Source organism: Xiphophorus hellerii, chromosome 8, assembly GCF_003331165.1.
Source record: "Xiphophorus hellerii strain 12219 chromosome 8, Xiphophorus_hellerii-4.1, whole genome shotgun sequence".
In the NCBI taxonomy this organism is placed as follows: Eukaryota; Metazoa; Chordata; class Actinopteri; order Cyprinodontiformes; family Poeciliidae; genus Xiphophorus; species Xiphophorus hellerii.
The window spans coordinates 25970854-25995360 of NC_045679.1; the positions used below are offsets into that span (position 1 = coordinate 25970854).

The 24507-nt window shown below is 37.6% G+C and overlaps 1 protein-coding gene across 1 annotated transcript; it reads left to right on the top strand.

Annotated features, from left to right (window-relative positions):
• Positions 1 to 318: 318 nt before the first annotated feature.
• On the top strand, positions 319 to 24084 carry pitpnb (phosphatidylinositol transfer protein, beta). Its single transcript, XM_032569967.1, has 12 exons — positions 319 to 390; positions 5740 to 5770; positions 5964 to 6109; positions 7993 to 8084; positions 8280 to 8287; positions 10201 to 10275; positions 15279 to 15362; positions 16609 to 16686; positions 16783 to 16887; positions 19320 to 19442; positions 19632 to 19718; positions 21667 to 24084. Exons 1-11 carry the CDS (start codon positions 371 to 373, stop codon positions 19677 to 19679), a joined length of 810 nt encoding a protein of 269 aa, XP_032425858.1. The 5' UTR covers positions 319 to 370; the 3' UTR covers positions 19680 to 19718; positions 21667 to 24084.
• The last annotated feature ends 423 nt before the right edge of the window (positions 24085 to 24507 follow it).

Sequence of the window (24507 nt, forward strand, 5' to 3'; positions counted from 1 at the left end):
GTCGAGAAACTTGAAATGATACAAAACAGCGTACATTTTTCATTTTGACTTATAGGACGTAAACTAATCATGTCTGATTTTATATCCAAGCCAAACATTAAATATTGAAACATCAACTTCAAATTTACAGTACATGGACCTTAAGATATGTGAAACTTTCTTTCTGGCGCATTTAGATGTAAAGTTTTGATTCGTGCTTAATTGTCAAGTAAAATAACTCTAATTTACTTTCAATGAAGATTATTTTACATAAGATTAATTTCATAAACCACATCTTTATAATCAGATAAGTGGTTTGATTATATACCACAACGGTCTGCCACAGTAAGAAGTTATCCCCTACTGCGCAGCCGCAGCCCAGGTGACGAAGATGGTGCTCATCAAGGAATAGTGAGTCTGAAGTGTTTTTAAAAAGATATATTTTGCCATCTTTAAACCGGATATTTCCATTTTTATACAGAGATATTAGCATGAACTAGAGACCTATGATTCGTTTAAAGCCATCGTTGTTGGTATTTAAGGGCACTTTAGCGTGAAAAGGCAGCTTTGAGCAGGGTGGATCAGGACGTGGATAACGGGACACACCGGTCTTTTTCAGGCGTTGCTAGTGCAAGCTAGCGTTAGCCTCCAAGTTGTACCAGCGGAGGGGATAATTAGCTCCTTAATGGAAACGGCTTGCGCTAAAAGGCTGCCCTGGTTACCCACAACCACACTACACGTTTAGTAAGATAACGCCACCAAAATAATAATACAAGCTTAATTACGCAGGGTCCAGTGCTGGGAGCTCGTAGCCTGTTAGCAACGAGCCTTATGTTTAAATTGCCGTAATGTTAAGATGTGGTCTCGTGAGTGATAGATTAAGGCTGCTTCTCTGACGGATTTACCAGAAATGCTAGGTGGCACCGTTAGCTGCAGCAGCCGAACTAGCTGCTAGCATGACAATTCCCTACACGCCTAACAGCTGAATTAAAGCTTAATGTCAAGGCGGAACTTCAACAAAATCGCTGTCAGGTCATTTAGCCTCGCTCATACTGTATTTGCACCCTTCCAGTTAGGTTTAGGGCTACTTTGCTATTACTTTAACAGGCGTTAGCAGAGAGTTAGCCTTATGCCATGGGCGGCTAGGTTAACATGGTTAGGTTGTTTAGTGTACTGTAAAGACTATTGTATATTATTGCATCCTACTTAGTCATTGTCCTGTTCTTTTCGCAGTTCAATAAATGTCAGGCCTAAGCGTTACTTTGTGGCTAGCCCATACCTGCTACATACCTGTTGTTTTGAGCACTAACCAGATTTTGTCTGAACTCGTTGAGACTTCTAATCCAGATTCTCTGAATGTAAATCTTAAACGACGGAGAAAATTTCAAACATTACCACTAATCTAGATACTTAACACTGGGACGTGCTGTAATAGTAAGTCAGACAGGCTTGACATACTGGCACTTGTTTTATTCTGTGACCGTCTTTAAATGTGTGTGCTTTAAGCTACTTTCCTCTCCAGTTTATTCAATAACATAATTTGCCAGTAACCTTAAAAATGTGCTGGTAAGAGTAACAGTATTTACTCAAAAATTAGACATAAAAATGCCTAACAACTTTTTTGTACAAAGAAAAGCAACACTTATTAGTGCTGCAGCATAAATGACACCATATTGAATATTACAGTTAAAGCCAACTTGTCTTTCCTTAAGCTGTGGTTTTTTTCATAGTTACGTTACACATCTGCTGTTAGAGCTGTCATTTTCAGTGGTCAGTGAAGGTTTTACCCTCTACAATGAAAAAAAACATTAGGACATTAAATATTTATTTGCAGTTATGTTATCTATCCACTTCCAAGTTTCCCATTCAAGCATGGTCTCCTTACCTTGCACTCATGTTCATCTGCATAATTTAATCAAAAGCACAAACTTATACCATAGAAAAAATATCTCTAATGGTATATGATACACCCCCCCGAATACATCAGTGAAACGAAAAACAAATATAATTCATGAAGGACTGAGATTACAAAATACATTTAGGAAAAAAAAACTTATTTCATAATTTCACATTATAAGGAAAACTGAGAAAAATCTTTCATCTGAAAACTAAAATGAACTTTTATAAAAAAACAAAACAAACAACTTAATTCTGCCCAACATCTTTCCTCTACATGTAACGTCTATCAGAGCAAACACACAATCTGCTCTCGACGCTTTTCAAAGCATATTTATCAATGAAACCACAGGCAGATGCGAGGCGTGATCAATATTTGATTTTCACAAGAGAGTTAAAAGTGGTTTTTGCCCTGTAGTGATTATATGTAAAGACACATTATTTATGTTAACATCAAAGCGGTTATAGTGTGTAGCTTTGCTACTGTCCGCAGTGAAGATATGCAACTACAGCTAGTTCTTTATCAGGAGACCAGTCTAAAGTCTACACTAGGTGTGAATAGCAGACATGGCATGCTGTCAGAAATGGTAACCTTTTTAGCATAAACTTTTTATGAAGTTCTGACTCTCAAACTGACGCAAACCGAAGACATTTTATGTGGGTTTTGTTTGATTCATTTTTTAATTTGTTTGCTTGTTCTAAGTTTCTTATCTGGCTTTGATATATTATTCATCACATTATAGACTTGAGTGTGTCCAGAAGGTAAAATGATAAAAGGTAACTGCTTGCTGTGAATCACTTCTCTAAGTTGAAACACCTCAGTTGCATTAAACTTGGTATATTTATCAAGAAACATGTATTTAAAAACAAAAGTAAATTCATAATTTGCGCAGTAGCTCAAGAAATACTTGGCATTGACTCTATGGTGACAGAAAAACAGCCAGAGATTTGTGGCGAGTTTCCAATTTCTTGATATTGATTATAGCCAAGTCCAAAATCTCTTTAGGAATTATATGTACATATATATATATATATATATATATATATATATATATATATATATATATATATATATATATATATATATGAAAACCACCCAAACATTCCTTTCTCTTGCTGTGAGCAGCCTGAGGGGCTGGATATACAAGGAAGAGGGGATATGGGCTGGAGACAGTGTTGGTGTCCTATCTACTACAGGAAAGTTCTTCTATTGACACAAATGACAATGCATCAATTGGTCGTCATATGCATGTCTTGATGCATGGTAGGTGTAAAACATCCCTGCAGCAGTAGCTTCATGTAAAAAAATTTTTACTATAACTTTATAATTTTCAGACACTTGTTTATGTTCATGAAAATCCCAAACTATTGCTACAATTCATCTGACACTGACTTAGGTTTTATATAAAGTACAGTGCAAAAACATTCATTCATTAAAAAAAAAAAGTCTTTTTTTCCCTCCCAAAAAATTGGTGCCCTGGGCTACTGCCCTTGTGCGCCCTTTCTAATATCTGGCCCATCTGGAGTGTGAAGCTAGCTGTTAGCTGTGGCTCTGCAGCACAAACATAAAACCCTCCAGTAAGTAAATACTTAAAGCAAAAGACATGTAAACCTTTTATTTACTTTCACTGCTCAATAAGAAGAAACACATTAACAATAAAGATCAAACTGCAGTTTGTTGTTTCATTACTTTGGCTGAATCATGATAAACTGCCTCATTAGCAAAACTGCTACACTGCTTTCATAGACTTTAGCTTTTTTGTCAAAGGTAGCAAACATCTCATTCACATTTAGGTCTTCAACTTTTAGTTAATTAGAAGAGTTTGAAACGGGAGGGAGAGGCTGAGCAAGCGGATCCAGCTCAGAGTCTGGGAGCAGAAGAGAGAAAAAAAAGAAAAGCTATGCCTTTATTTCTCATTGTCTTCAACGTAGAGCCTTTAAAAGCACAAAATAAAATCTGAATGTTTTTCTATATAAACCCTTGTGCTTTAAATTCTACATTTTAGTTTTGATACTCCTCAGATATTCATTTCTATCTACTTGTTGGTTCTCAGTCATCCAGGACATGGCAAAACTAAAAAAGGCTTAAAAATAAAGCAACTTAAATTCTAATTTAAATAGCCCATAACTTGTATTGGGAATAAATCAATGTTTATGAGGAATTGTATTAAGAGCAGTTACTCATTAAAGCTTTTTTATTTAGAACCTTAAATGTTTGTAAAGGTGTAGCAGAGATCAGTCAAACTGAACAAAACTCATATCTAAGCAACATTTGAATTTTAGTTTTACTTCTCAACAGTTTGCTTACTTAGAAAAACACATTTGATGTGCATTGCTAGTCATTTTGGTGCTGCAACTTGAATGTGATTTAAAAACTTCTTAAACCATATTTTACATTACATTTCACTGTAACTTCGCCGACCCCCCCAAAATTGGTCTTATGAAATTGTCCTGTTTATGGCCACCCAATAATGAGATGGGATTTACGCCCTTGGCCACACTATCAATATTCATGTTCTAATCAGAGGCCACGTCACATTATGTAAAAGCCGAAATGATCTGAGTAGACATTTAAACTGTGTTTAGCGTCTTAGCTAAGTGGTTATCACCTTTAGCTTTGCTAGCTGTAAGTAGCTATGTCTAATCGAAACCAGCAGCCGACTCTAGCTAACTCTGAGATTTCCTAAAGGTTGAAAGGTTCAGCTGAATTCTAAATGCATGTCTTGGTTAAAAAAAAGTGATAGGTCATGAAATTTCTTACTCTTATTCACATTGACCAAAATCTAGCCAAGAAACTAAGAGTACTTTTCTCAAATTATTTTGCACATGTAACAGGTTCCTCCCTTTCAGAAAAGCTCAACAACAACCGAAATATGCTTCAAAAACATAATTCATATTCATGTTGTGTAAAGGCTTTTTTTCTTTTTTTTAAACCCCTGTGGCATTCCTGCTGCTTTCTCCTCATAGCGCTCCTGTGTTTTGGGCCAAAGCACAAAGTCAGAACAGTGGGTTGAATTTGATGAGTCCTTTGAGGCAGCAGAGCAGCTTGAGAAGGAGCCAAATTGGCAAGTGTGCACTAGGTGGGAGTCACAGCACAACACTTTTACCACCACAAGGTTCTCGCTTTACGAATGCCATGCTTAAGTTGCGATATGTAAGCAGTAGACACGCCTTCAAAATCCTGCTGAGCAACTGAACACACACACACACACACCTCCCCCCAAAAAACTGTGATACCAGAACAGAGCCTGCACCTATAAAAAGATTAGTTTTCTTACATTAATTTAGCTTTATATAGCTAGAAAATGTTCTCTGGCTGGAAAATAAAATTCAATGAAAAAGACGTTAGGAACAGTATGACAGAATCTTTTTAAAACAATACGTTTCGTCAACTTATAACTACACCTGTCATCATAGTAAATGTTGCTGGACAATAAATTGTCCTAGAAGTTATTACAGTAAACGATAGTATTGTTGTTATGAGACCATTTTCAAGTAATTTAATTATGACAAAGTACACCCATCTTATCGACGGGGAAGGGAAGACATTCTAAATATCCAAAATAAATGTAGAGGACACCCAAAACAACAACAACAACAAAAAAACAATAAAATGCATACTGAACTCTCTGCAAACAAAATCGAACTTAAACCATGAGGCTGGTTGATACTGAAGACTTTTATCATCCAATCTTTGGTAGAAAGAGAAAAACGATCATGTAAACAGAAATGATGCATCTTGTTTTCATTGGTTCATTGCAACAGGCTCTCTTCTAACACTCCTTTCCTGAGTTTTGTGACTTCTCATTGTTTTGCTTGTGTCTGACATCAGTTTTTCTACGTCTTCCCTGTTTTCCCTCCCAGCCGTGTCGTGTTGCCGGTCTCTGTCGAAGAGGTGAGTGATATTGTCTTTGTTTTTTTTGGTGCTTCATTTGAGTCAAAACATTTTGTCCAGAAACTTGCAGCCTCTGGTGTCTTTTAGTGCAACTGCTGCTTCTCTGCTTAATCTTTAGTTTTTGTTCTACTTTGTAAGGATTTGTGACATTTGCATTATCGTTTTGCTTTTTTTATTTATTTTTTTTCTACAGTATCAAGTAGGGCAACTGTACTCTGTGGCTGAGGCTAGCAAGAATGAGACGGGAGGAGGAGAAGGAATCGAAGTTCTGAAAAATGAACCGTACGAGAAGGAAGGGGAGAAGGGACAATATACACACAAAATATATCATCTAAAGAGGTGATTGTATTTGTGTAATTGCTCTGTTAAATGTTGACAATCAGAAAAACTACTTATGGGTCTTGACAGATCATTAAACACTAACTTCTTTTTTTTTTTTTTTAGTTCTGAACAATTTAAATGTGTCGAGGAAAGGTTGGTGTTAGGCCAGTAGGGTTTTTATCAGTCCTCAGTTTGTCAAAGCTTTTTAACTTTTTAAGGCCATGAAGGCTCTAAAGAAGGAGTTTAATGTCTTTTTTTGCTTTTTATTAATTATTATTTTTTTATTCACCAATTTGTGCGTACAAAATAAACATTACAGAGTAACAAACAGAAGTGTCAACCTAAAAGATGAGAACAAGCAACAACAAAAAAAGGTTACAAATTGAAATATCCTAACCTACATATGTTAAACATTTCCATTGTTGTTGTGACACCAACGACAATGGTTGGTTATGTTCTGTGTTTTTGATTTTTCATTTGTGCGGGTTTCATGTCTATCACTAAACGAATTCTGTGAGTTGACAAATTCTATAGGCCAATATACCATACCTAAAGTTGGTTTAAGACTCTTGTCATTAGGTGTGCAATTAATCTGAGTTTGTATTCCGGTTTTGACCCTCAATAATTGACCTTATAAACAAAAAAAATCACTATTAGAATAATTTTTCGTGTTCTGTCCTAAGACTCTCTGGAAAAGGCGCTGGGAATTTAGGAATTTCCTCAATAAAATGGAATTTGCCATATAAAAAAACACCCAGAATATTGCTGAATTTTTTTTTTCATAAGTGGGTGATTGACAAGCTATGACTTTTTCTTTACTCTCACATTCCCAATGAAAAGACAGTGACTGACTGTTTTGCTCCTCAGAGCCTTTTCAATATTTATTCAATTTATTAAGTGGAGCTGATCTCAGTAAGACGGTCCAGGCTTTCAGTTCCAGCCTGCCGTCCTCCTGCATGGAGTTTGCATGTTCTCCCTGTGCATTCACAGGTTCCCTCCTGGTACTCCGGTTTCCTCCCATAGTCCAGAAACGTGACTACCTGGTGTTGCTCTGGAAACCAGTCCAGGGGGCATCCTGCCTCACCCAAAACATGGAAAATAGAGAAATGCAAATGGAAATAAAATGCAGTTTGAAATAAAATGAAGAGATTTCTACAGGCCCTAGGGTTTTTGTTCATTAGTTTGGGTGCAATACACACAGTATTTTTGAAAACTCCTGTATTAATTCCTGTGAATAATAGTAATTTTCCACATTTACCAAAGTAATTTGAATATTCCATAATCCAGCTGCTCTATTTGACATTCAGACAGCTCTTTTGTCCTTTTTGGTGCACACTAACAGAACCTGAAACTTGTGAGAAGCGAGTCTATTAAGATTCATGTTTGAACCTGCCTTTGTGTCTTTCTGTTGACTGGTGTGATTACTAATTGCATTGACAGCATTCTTTAAATGTTCAGTCAGCCAAACATATCATCTGTGCTGTGTTTTTAAGGTTTTATGACAGACGTGTACTGCAGGACTCTAATCTACCTTTGGTGGCCAGAGCTTTTCACATTGCAGTGTACAACAGAACACAGGACGACTTCAGCAACATGCCTGAATGTTTTCAAAGCAAAATCAGAAAACTAGTGCATGAACAGAAGGAGTAAAACATGAAAAATGACGACACACACTTTATCTAGTTATGTCTTAACAAATCAAGTCTTCCTGAAGAATCACAGCTCTGATCCGTGTTCCTCCTGCTTGGCTTAGTGATTAGACTTTAACACTAAAAATTGCATTAGAAGCCGTTGAGTATAATAAAATAGACTAGAGGCTGTTACAAACTACCCACTATAATATTTATGAATTTATATGTCTTATTTGTGTAAAAATGTTCTTTGTGTCTCTCTGACTGCAGTAAAGTTCCTGGGTATGTGAAGATGATTGCACCAGAGGGAGCATTAGTTTTTCACGAAAAAGCTTGGAACGCTTACCCATACTGCCGCACTAGTAAGTTCACACTGTACAGAAACAAACTCACGGTTACGCTCCGCTTTCATAGTGTAATAATAATAATGATAATGGTGTAGTAATGGACTTGTTTGTTTGCATATCCTGAAACTTTGTTCTTTTTTTTTCTTTTTTTTACTAATGATATTTTTTTTATCTCTTCCCTCTTTCTGCCTTTCCTTCCTTGCTGTTCAGTTGTGACGGTGAGTTTACAGTCTTTTAATAAAGCTTTTATTCATCCTGATTACAATTTGTTCAATCTCATCTCAGGAAAATAGATTGGAGTTCAGATCACTTTAGACTAAAAGAACCTTTTATTTTGTTTTGATAGAATTGTGTGAAAAGTTTCAGGTGAATGAGTGGTTGTTTTAATAAGTTAGATGACGTCTCATTTGAGAAAGTATTCATATCTAAATTTTTGAGATATGAACCAAAACTATCCAACTTCAATGTATGTTGTTTGGGTGTAATAGATTAGCATTGAAGCCAATCTTCATACATAACAATGAAGTGAAAGTTTATATTTACATATAACATGAAAACTGGCAATCATTTCTACTGAGTTCACTTTACTCTAATGCTGCTAAATAAAATACAGTGTTATCAATGACATTTAGAAGTCAGCCAATTAGTGAATATAATAAATTAGAATAAGTTAGGAAAAAACTTAGAGTCTTAAATTTGTGTAACTAAAATTAAGGCCTTAAATATCTTTTAAAAAGAAAAAGGTAAATCTGCCTTATTTACATTAATCACAGATGTTTTTTTTCTGTCATATTTTTTCTTTTTTGTTGGCGGGTCTTTTCTGTCAGGCAAAAGTTTGAGTCGCGTTCAGACACCTTCGTTGTGACTCAACACAGTTGATGCTACTGCTAACTAGCTACCAGCTAGCTTTTTTATTTTAACACCAATTGACTGTTAATGACATATTCAGTAAATGTCTTTTTATTGTTTTTTTTGGTTTTTTTGCATGTATTCATATGGCTTTTGAACCATGGATCACTTTTACTGCTTTATATTCAATAGACGAAAACAAAACTTGAATGTACCTCAGTGTGCGATACACTTGTTATGCTTGACTGTAATACAGCAGGATCGGCCAACTATCCCCTATATTTAAATTTTCCAGGTTTTAAATTTGATTTAAGGTGGCATTAAAAAAGGTCTTAAAAAGTCTTACATTTTACTTGCTGAAAGCAATCACAATAACCAGAATGCTATTTGTGAGCTTTAGCTTCCCTTAAAGCCATACCTAAAGTATGGCCAGTGAGGGTAGTGAAAGTATATTACTGGAACTTAAAATAAACCATTTATTGCATCAAATCCTTCGAAGTTTCAAAATTGCCGACTTTGCTATTGTGATAATAGTTGTGATTTAATCCTCTTTTCCTATTTCTGGAAGAGTTGATGTCAGAACGTTCACGAACAAGCAGCATCATAGAGAGTGAGGAGCAGAGCAGACAGATCAGGGAGACGGTTGTGGAGAATCAGGGTCAGGTTATAAAACGATATGCCACGGTTTGAATACATCACAGCTCTGTTCAGTCCATGATTTGAAAACCAAAAGATTTCAGCACAACAGCAGACCTACCAAAACTGTTGTTGGAGCAGCAGCATAACTAAAATAAACGGTATTGCATCTGTTTTATGTGTAGGAACTCTTAATCAAGCACTGTTTGATTTTTTTATATTTTTTAAATATTTAGTGCCATTATTTCTACATGTATAACTCCTATGAATGTATAACCCCTATGAATGTGGATATTTGTTTCCATTGTTATTTAATGTAACCGTATCCAACTCCATTTTAGAAGCGTTACTCATTGGCCAGCGTTCCAGTTACCTGCTAGCTAACAGTTGCTGCTGAGGTTTAAAATGGATCAGAGCTGAGCGATGCAACATCACCACTGCACTTTGAGTCCAAAGTCTGCTTTGCTAATTGGATTAAACTGTGGGCTTTAAGTGTGTCTGTCGCGACCCTCCATTCATGGTGTTTAGCTAACCCGCCATGCTGAGATGAGCTCCGCTGGTCAGCGTGGGGCACGATCCGTCTGATTATAGCCAAGACCGACGCATTACGCTCCGACTGAATCTGTTTTCTGTTCTGCTTTTTCAGAACGAGTACATGAAAGACGACTTCATGATAAAGATCGAGACGTGGCACAAACCCGACATGGGAACAATAGAAAACGTAAGTAAGGAAATAATCAGGATTGTGAATGTATAAACAGTGGATTATATATTTCTCCATAATGCAGCATCCAATCATGCTGCCATGAAACTTCTAGTGTCTTCTTGTTTCATGAGTCTTGGTCCGTTTTTAAACACACACCCTGTTTAGAAACTCATCCCAATAGTTAAAATATAAAGTAATATTTTCATTCATTTGCATCCAGACAACCTTTGCAGCACCATTTGTGTCAACAAGAATTAGCTTTACCTTGACAAGAGATTGGAATTCCCAGTCAAACGAAATACACTTTTTTTATTTTACGCAGTCCCAAACCGCTCCCCTCCTGCCTCCCTACTCAGAGGGCTAACACTAGAATTGCTGTGAAAAGTTTCAGGTGAACGAGTGATTGTTTTAATAAGTTAGATGACGTAGCATTGAAAAAGTATGCGACTTTTTCAATGCGCAGCCTAGTGCGCTGGCTACGCTGACAACATGCTTAACAACGTGAAAACAACAAGTTAATGGTGCGTAACTATGGCAACCAGTGACAGGTTAAAAGCCCACTGACCTGACTTTCTGCAGTCAGTTTGCGCGCGCATCCGCCATGTTAATAAAAAATCCATCAGACAAAACCGCTCTGAATATCAAACAAAACTGTGACACAATGTGGCATCACAATATAACTCCAAAAGCAGAATTCTGACATCACCAGCGATTATATAAACTCCTCACATCGATCTAGTTTCATCACAACCGTTTAGCAGCCGTTGTTGATACGTTTCTCTTGAGAATTTATTGAGCAGTTCACAGTAAGATTTTCAGCTTTGTTTGGTGCACATTTCTTCTGGAGATTAACATCAAGCTTAACGTGAAATCTTTACTGAGTTTCTAGAGAAGTGATTTATCTTAGAACCTGAAACAAGCAAAGGTTACAATGCAGTCCAACCAGCCTAGAGTCGAAGAGGTTTCATTCGACAACATTGTCGAAGGGGAATTACAGCCACCCAAGCGCAAGAAGAAGAAGGTGTCATTTGCAGTCTGGTGGGAGCTGCACGCACCTGAGGAGCTAAAGACTTCTGCTGAAAATATCGAAGAGCAGGATGCTTCACTGGTGATTGAAAATAAATCGATTGCCAAAGCACAGGAGATGGTGGATCAAAAAGGGGACAGACCGACACCAGAGAGTGAGTCCAATGAGAAGAACCAGGTACCATTTAAAACCTGGTCGGAGGAACACGTCCCCATTGACCAAGAGATTTCTGCAGGAAATATTGAAAAGCAGAACGATTCACAGGTCAGCGAAGAAAAGTCCATCGCTGGAGTGCAGGAGACAATCGATATAGCAGAGAAGGAGCAGCCCTCTAAGTCTAAGGAACAGCCACCAACCACCAGGCGCAACAAGAAGAAAAAGATACCATTTCATATCTGGTTGGAGAAACATGCCCCTGCTGATCTAAGGGTTTCAGCTGAAAGTACTGGAACAGAAGACGTTTCACCAGTTACCGAAAAAGCATCGATCTCCGTACTGCAGGAGACAATTGATATAGCAGAGAAGGAAGAGTCCTTTAAGTCTTGCACTGATAATGTTAATAAGCAAGACACTTCTCTGCCTGAAGAAGAAGGTGATCAGGCAGATTCCTTAAAAAAGGAGATTTGCGACGGGGAAACACCACTGGTCACTGAACAGGATTTCATCTCCAAAGCACAGGAGGCACTGAATCAACAAGGGGAGGAACATCCACCAAAGACCAGGCGCAACAAGAAGAAAAAGATACCGTTTCAAATCTGGTTGGAGAAACATCCCCCTGCTGATCTAAGGGTACTGGACCGTAAGACACTTCAATTGTTATCAAAGAGGAATCGATCTCCGTACTGCAAGAGACACCAGACAAGGAAGAGTCCTTTAAGTCTTGCACTGAAAATGTTAATAAGCAGAAGACTTCTCTGCCTGAAGAAGAAAGTGATCAGGAAGATTCCTTTAAAAAGGAGTCTTGTACAGAAGAACCTGTGATTTCTACAACACAGCTGGTCACCGAAAAGAAATCCACATCACAAAAGAAAGTGGATCAAAAAGGGGAGAAACGGACATTAAAGACGAAGCGCATCAAGAAGACGCCACTATTATGGAAATCTTTCCCCGAGTCAGACTCTTGCGTAGATCTAACATTTTTGACAGAAAATAGTGACGTCAATAACGGTCTTTTGCTGGAAAAACCAAGTTATCAGGCAGCTTTGCCCAGCAGCAGAAAGAAGACATTTTGGAAAGTGTTCTCTGAATCAGAACCTCGCATTGACCTAAATTTCTTCGCTGAACATATCGAAGGGCAAGACGTTTCAGTTCTGGCAAAAGACGGTGAACAGGTAGCTTCCTTGGAAAAACAGCGTTATTCCAAGGACACTGCGATTTCCGCAATAAGTCAAGTACAGTGTACGTGTCAGGCCAAATCGAAGGAACCTGAATTGGGAAGTATCGAACTACAGAAATACTTAATGAGACAGCTTGATGAGATGTTCGACATAAATCGTAAACTAAGTGCTAAACTCAAATACCAGCAAGGTCTGTTGAGGAAAGTACTGTCTGAGCAAAGACTAAACAGGAAGTCAGCGGGGTGGGGCCACGTGTGGGTTGAGTGATTGGTGGGAATTGGAAAAAGAGCTACTGATGTTGTTGATTGGAAATTTTAGATAATATTAAAAAGCCAGGACATCAGTACTCATGTTCATCCATTGTAAGATTTTTATTTGTAATTCTAAACAGAAAATAAGACAACCACATTTATTAATTAAAGGGAGATTTAGAAAAAGAAAATGTAAACAATGTGGAGCAAAAAAAAACTTTTAGAAGTCTAAAGCTATACAAATTGGGATATATATATATATATATATATAGATATAGATATATATGATCTATATAGATCATATATATCTATATCTATATATATATATCTATATAGATAGATATATATGATCTATATAGATCATATATATCTATATATATATATATCTATCCATCTATATAGATAGATATACATATCTATATGCATAGATATCTATATCTATATAGATTTCTCTATATAAATATACATATACAGTATATGTACAGATATATCTATATAGAGCTATATACAGTACAGACCAAAAGTTTGGACACACAGTTGTGTCCAAACTTTTGGTCTGTACTGTATATGTAGATATATATATTTATATATATATAATGTACATATCTGCATCTATAGATCTATCTATATAGATATGTATATCTATCTATATAGATAGATATACATACTGTATCTATCTATATAGATTTCTCTATATAAATATACATACAGTATATGTCTATATAGATCTATATATATCTACAGTATATACACATCTAGAAATCTGTCTATATATCAATGTATATATATATATAGATATACTGTATATAGATAGTTCTACAAATATCTTTTTATAAATATACATATGTCTATATAGAGCTATATATATGTATATATACATATAACTAGAAATCTGTCTATATATATATACACACACATATGTGCGTGTGTATATATATATATATAAATATAGATATGTCTATATAGATCTATATACTGTGTATATATATATATATATATATATATATATATATATATATATATATATATATATATATAGGGAGAGATATTTAGATATATATATATACTGTATATATATAGGGAGAGATATTTAGATATATATATACTGTATATATATAGGGAGATATATTTAGATATATATATAGATATACAGGGGTGCCGCCAGGAATCTTGGGCCCCATGACAAAATATTGGATTGGGCCCTCCTGCGCAGCTGCTTTTACAATTTTTTGAGTCTGTTTGACCCACAAAAAGCATCACAATTTTAAAGGCTTGTACCTGCCTTGCTTTCTTTGGTCCAATACTGATACTAAGACAATATTTACTGCTCATGAATTTTACATACAACAGTTCACATACAGTATACAAATAAGTTGCTTAAATTTCTTCTATTACTGAAATGTCTCTCCCCACAAGCATCATTCATAGGTAACGTGCAAAATATACATTAAACAATCCAGACTTCTCAAACAATGCTATGTAGTTGCATTTTATTCAAGTTGCAGTATATAACTTTAATTAAAAAATATGGTTTCTCCATATTTGTTAAAGCTGTCATCATGTCATGACAGTTTGTTATGAGACAGATAATCTGTGAAAAGATCAATCTAATCCACCTCCTCCCTGAAATACTATTACTGGCTAAAGTAATGCAACATAAAAACAATTTTAGAAAACACAATATGATTAATTTTGTAATTGACAGGGCCGCATTTTATTTAATTTCTATGAAAAAAAACTTGTGGAGGGCCCCTGTTGGTCAGGGGCCCTTGGAATTGTCCTAACTTTTCCCCATATATGGCGTCCCTGTTTATATATCTGTAGTCTGTGTTAAAATATTAGAATTTATGGGGCTCTGAAGGCCTGGGGGCCTCATGGAGCCTCTGACTTAATTTGGATTGAACAGAAGTGCAAATACCTGATATTCATTTTGATTGTGTTTTTTGATTTAAGACTAGTTGTGGGTTTAAATATCGTTTCACTGGCAATGTCTTCCCGTAAAATATAATTACCCAGTAATATTTTTACATTTCCTGTCTACTTAACATCTTCTAATACAAAAACACAGTGGAGCGCCTCGGCGCCCCGACCACTGGGCTTAGCGAGTTTTCTGGGGGGAAACCCTGTAATATATAATCATTACATTTCTTCAGTGCAAGTGGTAACAAAAAATCTCTTGAATTATAAGAGATCATGGCTTGATTTAAAACACATCTACTGCCTGTAAAAGAAAACAGGAGTAATAATTCTGTGTGAGATAAACTGATAGAAGCAGACCATGTTAAACATATTCCATACTTCCAGGTCTAATTATCATTTTTAAGCATTGGCATAAGGAAAGGTCTCGTCTATTCCTGACAACCTGGTTGCATTTTGATGAAGCAGTAATTGTTTTTGTTTTAGGTGCACGACCTGGATGAGGAGACGTGGAGGACCGTAGATGTGGTGCGCATAGATATTGCAAGCAAAGACGAAGTAGCCCCAGGGGTGAGTCGGACCGCTTCCGATACGTCAGGGTTCAGTTAAACCTCTGAAGTTAAAAAAACGGAAGACGTTTATCGGTTTAAATTTGAAGACATTTAAACCAACTTCAACTTTAATTTAAGTTGGTCAATTAAAGTTGGTATTTTAATTGACCAACTTCTGATTGGTTTGTTAGCCTAATTCAAGGTGTTGAGCTTCTTTGGGTTCATGTTGGGTGTTTTGGATTGAGAAAAGAAATGGATGCTTTCATACCAGAGTTCCGGATTAAGAAGAAGAATAACTAGAAAACTCTTCAAATTACAATAGAAACATTGAGAGTCTTCTTCCTGGACAGCAGATTGTAACAACAAATGTAGACACTATACTTATTGATTTCTGTGGGAAGGTGGGGGGGGTTGCACTGGAGACAGTTGATATGAAGTTAAAATGTGATCAAGGTAATTTTGGTTGTGCGAGAAAAGAACTTGATCTTTCACACAGTGAACTACTTTTACACAAAACTTTGGTTACAGCTTTGTTGGCTTGGTACCGTTTAACAACCTCCCCCTCCTGTGCTCTGCCTTAAACACCAATTCATAATGTTTTTTCTATAAAATTAGCCAACAGAACAGTATGTACTTTTTAATAAGTAGTACAGAACAATAAGTAGTAGCAGAGACAAATGTGCACCGTTTGAAAGACCTTATTCTGATTGGTCATCGCTGAACAGTGGCTGTTTAAAATTGAGTGAGGTTTGATAAGACATTTCACTGCAGATGCGTCTCTCTTGGACCTGCCTTTCTTACATTGGTTCTTGTACAGTAATGACTTAAGTGGATCAGCATGTTGGACGCAGCTAAACTTAAATGTCCATCTGTTCCCAGTATTCACCTACTTTTTACAGCAGAGCTGACAGACTAAAGCAGAACCACAACCTTGGATGAGGTTGGAGTAAAAAATGAAATGGAGATTTATACTTTTTCAAATTTCACTGGGCTTGTCAAACTATGTCATGCTAATTTGGAAATAATTAGATGGTCTCACTGTGTTTGACTTTTCCTTGCTTTATTTACTCTGTGGACAGGATTCCCTTTCCGGAAAGGTCAACCTTTTAAAGCTGCAGTGACACACAAACCATTTCCTTTCTTCATTACAATGCTTTGTTTTCACAAGCTGTCGCCACTAAAACAAAAAAAAAAGTGTGTTTTCTGCCTACTATTTTAATTTGTCTGCAGCAGGAATTTGAACATTTTAGTTCTTTTTCTTTCAGGACTACAAGCCAGAAGAAGACCCCTCCCTTTTCCACTCCCCAAGGACGGGCAGAGGACCGCTGGGTCCCGATTGGAAGGTACCTGCCATGAACAACGAGCCCCATCGGGTTTGTTCATGGCCTGGTGACAGCTGTTATTGATCACCTATGTTTTCTGCTGATGTGTCCCTTCAGAACGAGCTGAAGCCAGATTGTCCTTACATGTGTGCGTATAAACTGGTCACTGTCAAGTTCAGATGGTGGGGTCTGCAGACCAAAGTGGAAAACTTCATCCACAGGGTACCGTACACTGCTCTTTATCACACATGCTCAAGACTTCTTTATGTTTCAGGCTACCCCTGGTTCACACGGTGAGAATTTGCCACCGATTTTCCCCTTCAGAATTTCTTAAGGACGCCCAGATTATCAGGATGGCTCTTAAGAGATATTCCTGCCGTGTGTGCTGTGTAGTTAGAGATCTGGTCCGCTCAGAACGATGTCAGTACAGCTCCGATTTAAGGGTGTTTTCACATCTGACAGTCCGGTAGACTCACTTCTAGGCCTGTCGCGATAAACGATAAATCGATTAATCGTACGATAAATTAAAACTATCGACGTCATTTCAATTATCGGCATTATCGTCTCTTCCGACCTTTTTCTCTTTCTGTTGATGACACTGAATGAAAAAAGGCTCAACTCCGGTGCTCTCCACTGACTCCTCCCTTCCTCATTTCCTTAGTGTAAAGCCCAGCGCACACGACACGATCTTAGAGCTGTCGGCTGATTGTCGACCCATTTTCAAAACCTGACAGATCAAACATTAGCCGACAGAAATCCTAGCTATAACGGTTCCATCGGTTCGTTCCTGCCTTGTGGTGTCCAACAATGGGCACAAAATAATGGCTACAAGTCCAGTGAACTAATTTTAAAACCAGGCATTAATCAATGCTTTACTACAATCTACCTGCAATGCGTGTGGCTAGTGTCAGCATAAAGTCCTGACTGAATGAAAATCATTATAACCTATTTACGTCACGTTAACGAAGAACAGCTGAAAAGTTACCGGGTTTATCAACTGCGGTAGCAATTTCGCTCCAACTCCTCCTCTTGTCATTTCTATATTCTTTGCATGTTGAATAAACATTAATGTTGTTTCCACGTCCGCTGGACTTCGGGTTGCGCCGTGTCAGCTGTTTGGGATTCCCCGACGTAATTTCCCCTCAGAAAACACTGAGGAGAATCCGCGCTTTCTGATTGGCTACCTGTCACATTCAACAGGCTGCGTTAACGATCCCAGTCGGGGAAAACCCCTGATTTGGATCGGAGCGGCAACGAGGATCTACCGTAACACACCACACAACCTTAGGAAGACCAACGGTCTAAGATTGTTGTATGGGGAAAAATAGGAGCAAAAAATCATGTAGTGTGAATTATTGCATCAGGTAGTCGATGTGCCCATCTTCTCTATTTAAATCTAATTATTACTGAAGGGCAACATAATATACAGACTTCATAATCTGCACTCTTTTGGTTGAATGCAGTATTTATTTCCACTTTGGCTTTATGTTGTTTAGTTTTTATCAAGTACATTTTTTGTTAATGGAGACTGAGAATCCATTTTGTTTTTGGTTGTTTTGTTTATTTTGTTTATCAGCTCCAGTGTTAAATATTCTGTTGAAAATAAAGTGTATCTATGTTTGGCAGGAAATCGCATGCATTATTACGTCATTTCCATTAAATCAGTGTAAAAAGGTCTTCAGACAATATTATCGTTTATCGCAATAATTTTTTGAGACAATTAATCGCTCAGCAAAATTTGCTATCGTGACAGGCCTACTCACTTCAATCTGGGACCAAAATTGTTACATTTGTTGCCTTTTCAGCTGTGGTTCTGTTTCACAATGCTCAGTGTCAAACCTTTTGGAAAACCTGTTTCCCTCCTCGCCTGTGGTGGCGCTACATCAAGAACCACTGAAGGAAATGACACAAAACCCCTGAAGAAGAAAGGAGCCCAACTTCCCTTTTCACAAAATGTAAACAAAATGGAGTGGCGTCTAATTTTAGCAGCTGTAGGATTTTTTTTATCTTTGTGTGCTTAACACGCTAGACTTGCATGTTTGTTTGGTTGTATTTACCCAGAAATCCCTGCGGTGTAGTCCACGTCCTGCTTTTGGAGGTCCTTTTCTAGAAATAAATATTGTCCACAAACTGTCACCGTTGCTTCTTCCCAGTCGGCCATGTTTGTTTACACCAAAGTCACTTTTGATCTCGAGAAGTTTTGCGAGATTTCCTGTCGGACAGCTGAATGTTGGTGAGTGAAGTCAGTTTGTGTGTGGTGTGTTGCTGGACGCCACACATCGTCGTGTGTGGGGGATCTCTCAGGTTTGTGAGATCAGCCGATAATTTCAAAATCTTGCCGTGTGAACCAGGCATTAGGTGAGCTACAGGATTTAATTTTGGGACTGAGGAGAAATGTTGAAAACAACAGTTTTCATTATTTATTTTTTGGGAAAAACCTTTCAACTCATTTCCATTTCATCCTACAGTTTTGTTCCAATTTAAAAAAAAGTGTAAATGTTACAGTATGAATACTTTTACAAGTATTTTTTAAAAATGTTTTCTGGAACAACAGTCCACCTGCTTTGTAGATCTTTATAGATTCCCATAAAGAGGGACTGTCATTTAAATCACGTTTGTCCTGTTCTCTTTTTTCCTTTTTCTTTTTTCCACAGCAAGAAAAGCGAATTTTCACCAACTTCCACCGTCAGCTGTTCTGCTGGATTGACAAATGGGTTGGTTTGACTATGGAGGACATCCGGCGGATGGAGGAGGAGACCCAGAAAGAGCTAGAGGAGGTAATACATTCAGACCTGAACTAGAACACGCTGCCCTGTTTCTGTGATGAGTCACAGCAACTTAAGCAGACGCCCAGTTTGTTTTTCTCCCTCAGATTTCTAGACTTTTGTTGTAATTTCAGCAGCCTGCAGGAGACAGCCCTTCACAGTGAGCGTTCCTGACTTAACCTGCGTTTACTCCCTAATCAGATGCGTCAGAAAGGTGACGTGCGAGGCACCACGGCAACAGACGAGTAGAGGCGCTGCCCTGTAGGTCAGACACTAGAGGCAGGCTGAGTAAGTTTGTGGCCAGGAGAGGTGGCAGTTCTGCATGGACCGACCTCCCTCCTCTTGCTCACTTCGTCACCCAGCCCGTCTGTTTCACTTTTTGTCCTACCAGATGTTTGTGCTTCATTTGACCTCTGACATCGCTCTGCTTTTCGCTAATAAACCCTGTTTTTCTACCATGGACCCACCAGTTTGTGTTAACCCGGCCTGAAAATTACGTCTTAACAGAGCAGTTATTTCTATTAAAAAAAATTAGAAATAACTGAAGAACCTCTGCTGAAGTTCTGTCTAAAAGATCCAAAGAATTTTCCCTTGAAAGATATTTTTCAAAGCTTTAGATGTGGACACTGTGAAGTATCATGTTTAAATCATTCATTTAACAGAAAAGCTTCCTTTTAGTCTCAAAATTTTCAGATATTGATCTTTAAAAAGTGGTAGATGCAAAACTATTTTGCATCTACAAAAATGTCAGGATCATTTTTTGCTGTTTTTTGCAGGAAATCCTAAATATAACTGGACAGTTTAGGAGCCTCTGATGTGTAATTGGTTAGAGTTACTGAGAGATCCATATATGAAGAACAGGGTCGGGTTCTGCATGTTTGTCAGTGTTTTTTTTTTTGTCTGCAGTTTGTTCACATCTTTCTCACTTCCATTCTAATATTTTCTTCCAGCTCATAAAGTTTTGTCTCATCTTGTTTTCCTCTGATCTCGTTTTTGTTTTCTTCCTGTTCTTTAATTGGTGGATTTAGGCATGGGCCGGTTGGAGATTCACAAAGTATGATAACTTTGAGCATCAACATTTTAAATGTGTGTTATCTGTGGCGATTGTTTTTACATTTTATTTTGGCATATAATCTTAAGCAATGAAGTAGAATGAACAGCTCCTAGATATAGTATTAGTGTGTTAAAGGAAGCAGGTTGCCATGGGAAACGGAACTAATCTGCTGCCTCCACCAATCAGAAAAAACTTTAGCTATGTGGTGAAGTTAGTGGAATTGAAAAATGGCTATAGGCCAAAGTTTTTGAGTCAAAATAAATTTCATTTTTAAACTCTAAAATCACCAAAAATGTCGATTTCTTTCTTTTTTTTCTTTTCTAACCTACTCAACAATAAACAGAGCATAAATTTCTTAAATGAAACAGCTTCTTTTTTCTTTTTTTTTTAACGGGATTGTAGATCCAACACTTAAAATATTTTCACCAGAGACTCTTTGAGACTTTCCTAATGGCTGATTAAAAGTTTAGCTAAAAAAAGAACTGCTTCTAAATAGAGATCTATGCATGTTTTAATCGTTTTCTGACTTTTTTTTCATGGAATAATTCGACTGAACTTTTTCAACAGAATTATGCAAAAAGTCCCGGTTATTTTCTGATTTCTCATTTGGTTGATATCGACATCCAATAGAAGAAAACGTGTCCAACCTCAAGTTTGAATTTGTTTTAAAGTCTAAAAATGGAAATAATGTTTCTATAAAAATAGCAAATTTCCTATAGTAAATACCAACCGAAAATTATACGTTTTGTTTAACATTCAATGAGTTTTATTTAATTGGACTGGGGGTAAAAATTTTTATTTGGATTTGTAACAGTTGCAGACACCTGGTCTAAATTAACACTAATTAGTAGCCTTTTTTTTTTTTGTTTGTTTTTTTAGCTAGCTGACGGACAATATGCAGCATCAGATTGGGGAGGGGCAGCGAACTGAAAGCGCTTTAAACAGCTTTAACAGTATTCTAGGAAAACACCAGTGGTTTTCCATTCCTCCACACTGGGAGCTGGCCCATGCCTAATGGAAATGAAGCTAACCTGAATTTGCTTCCTTCAGTGGGCTGCATGAGCGTCGCCGCTAACTAAACATGCCGATTGATGTTGAGTGTGCACACATCCAGCCAGTCGGCTCTCGTTAACTCGCAGAAATGCCGTTTCTCTCTCCTCTCTCTCTCCCCCGCACCTCCAGCTGCGTAAAACAGGTCCGATTCGAGGCACCAGTGCTGCTCATGAGCAGTGAGGCAAATCAACCAAACCCTGTCATGATGATGTCATCGGAGACGCGCCCACCCTGCTGAGAAAGTGGCCCCCCCGACTTCGCCTCTTCTCGTCCCGTCTCACATGATTCATTGGGGGGGTTTGATGCGATTGGTTAACAGTACTGTACAGATCCCATCCCTGTCACAAGCCTCCTGTTCACTCAGTTAACACACACACACACACACACACACACAAAAGCATATAAGAAAATGTAAGAAAAAAAAAAAAGTTTTTGCATACATGTATTAAAAAAAAAAAAAAAAATTGCACAGAACATAAAATTGCCTGATATGTAATTGTTAGTTGATTCTAATGGGCTTTGTTTTTATTCAGGTCTGTAAACTATGACTCCAGAAGCCAAGCCTTTTAAATTAGAATGTTGTTTTCTAGCTTCACAGGTCGGCACCACAAATTCAGTTTATTTAAGCAGGTGTCGGACCGCTTTTACCCTGTCTTGTAATATAACTGTTTCTGTTTTACTTCCCCCTCACTGCTGTCCATTTGCTTCGCTTTGTCCTCGAAGCTCGTTTGTTTTCCGCTCCCCTGCTTCATCCTGCTGTCCCGTCTGTCTGACAGTTTCCTGGGAATACTTTCCCCCACCGTTTGGAAGTCTTGAGGTGGTTTTGATGATATCAAACATTTATTTTTCCTCCGCATTCAAACGCCACATGTTTTTTGTCAAACAGTGGAATCTGTATTTTTTTAAAAAAGCATTTTTTTACCTGTCGCTGCATGTAGTAGCTGCAGTGCAGCTTCTCTCAGTTCTACTGCGTTCAGAGTGCAAGGGAGCACCTTCTACTTGTGTCAGCGTGAGCATGTGTGTGCTCGTCAGTGTTTCTAACTGCCTTCACTCTTAAAGGACTGTCTGGTTTTTTTTTGTTTTTTAATTTAATTTAATTTTTTGGAGTGGGATTGAGATGGATAGCTTCAAATCCAGGTTAAACCAGCCTTCTGAACTTTGCCTCACGCTGTCGCTGCATGGCCTTCTCTCCTACGGCTAGGGCTTTAACCGGACGGCTCACACAGCCTCCACAACGAAACAAAGCAAAACTAAAGTGTGAGTGTGCATCGCTGCGTGCATGAATTGGGTTAGGGTTTTTTTTTTTTCCCTCTCTTCTTTTGCAAATAAATATATGTGTGATTATGTATCCAAAATCTGAAATTTCTCAACTGTCAGAAATGGGTCCAGGCTGATCTGCCATGTTTGTTGGGGATTTTTTTTTGTTTTGTTTTTGTTTCCTCCATTTGCGTTTATGTATCCAGGAAATGAGCCTAAAGATTTTGTTTATTCTAATTTAGGCTAAGTTTGGAAATCGCTCTAGATTTTGAAGCGATCCTGTTGGCTTCGTTACATGAGATTTTCACATCTGTAGGTTGGGGTTTAGATGTTGTTGTTTTTTAGTATTATCATTTTTATTATTATTTTGAGCTTGGGGTAAAAATGTAGTTAGTGTTGTGGCTTTAAGGCTGTGATCTGGTGTCTCTAAAATTGAGTTTTGTCACAAAGTTACATGAAAGCTTGACTGTAAGCGTGCTCTTTATGAAATCCGAGAACAAAGCGGACAAACTGTAAATATGAGCGCCACTGGGCTACTAGCATCGTCAGGTTTATTCATTTACAATATCGCTCTGATTTCTTAACGGCAGGTGAAATCAGCCCTGTGTGTAAAGCGGAGCCGACCGTACCTCATCCACGCTTATGAATGTGTAGCTCTACATGCATAAGAGGGACAGATGTCGATATCACCAGTACATGAGGACAAATGGTTTGACTAAAGCTTGATTTGCATGTTTGGTTTTAATTTTTAATTTTTTTTTAAAACACTTTATTTTCGCCAACTTTTTCTTGCGAGTTTCTTGAACCGCATCAGACGAGGTGAACAGTTAAAGGGGCGGACTTCCCCTCACAATCAGACTCCCCCCAGCTGGACCTCTGATTTATGAGACGAGGAGTGAAAAGCCCGGGAGTCTGGTCATGACGGGAGTGGAATCAGTGGAGTTATCCCAGCCAACGGATACTGTAAGGAGGAAAGGGCTTGGAGCATATATGGGGTGGAAAAAAAAAAGAAAGAGATGGAGTCCAAAAATACTGTTTTCTTATTGTAATCATGAATAAGCACTTGCAAAATCTACTGGGTTTTTTTTTATGTTTTCTTTTTTTGTTTTTTGAAAGACAAAGATTCACAATGTATTCAATTTTCTCTTTCTGATAAGGCAAACATTCAGGGGAATTAGTAGTGAATGTAAAACAATTAGTACCTTTTTCCTCGTTCATAGCTTTCAGGCTGTGACGGAAGGTCTAGACAATGGAGCATAACAGAATAATAAATTTGAACAAATAAAATGAGCAGTGTTTGATTCGTTTGTCTCCATGAGATGATTGACTGTTTTATTATGAGTGCTTTGTCATTTTCTTTCACTTATAAACTAAATTGCACATCACACTTTTTAGATTTTTATTTGGGGGGGGGGAGTAAAAACAATGTATTTTACTTCCATATCGCAGTAGTGCATAATAAACATTGAAGTTTATATTTTTATCAAAAATATTAGTGTCTGAATACTTTTACACTTTAGCCAACTTTGAGAAAAAGAAGTACCTGTCTTGGCGTGATGCTCAGGAGCACGGCGGATGTCACGGCGGACGCGGCAGGATGGGTTTGTTCCGTCAAACCGTCAGTTCTCGGAACCACATAGACAAAAAACCAAACTTATAAAAGCGTACATGGACATGAGACCAGGCCGAACTGCGCACTTTTAAAAGCTTGTG

Coding starts and splice junctions, on each gene's coding strand:
- pitpnb (XM_032569967.1), top strand. CDS start 371: ATGGTGCTCATCAAGGAATA. Junction 16,687..16,782: donor CGCTGGGTCCCGATTGGAAG/GTACCTGCCATG, acceptor GTGTCCCTTCAG/AACGAGCTGAAGCCAGATTG. Junction 19,443..19,631: donor CCCAGAAAGAGCTAGAGGAG/GTAATACATTCA, acceptor CTCCCTAATCAG/ATGCGTCAGAAAGGTGACGT.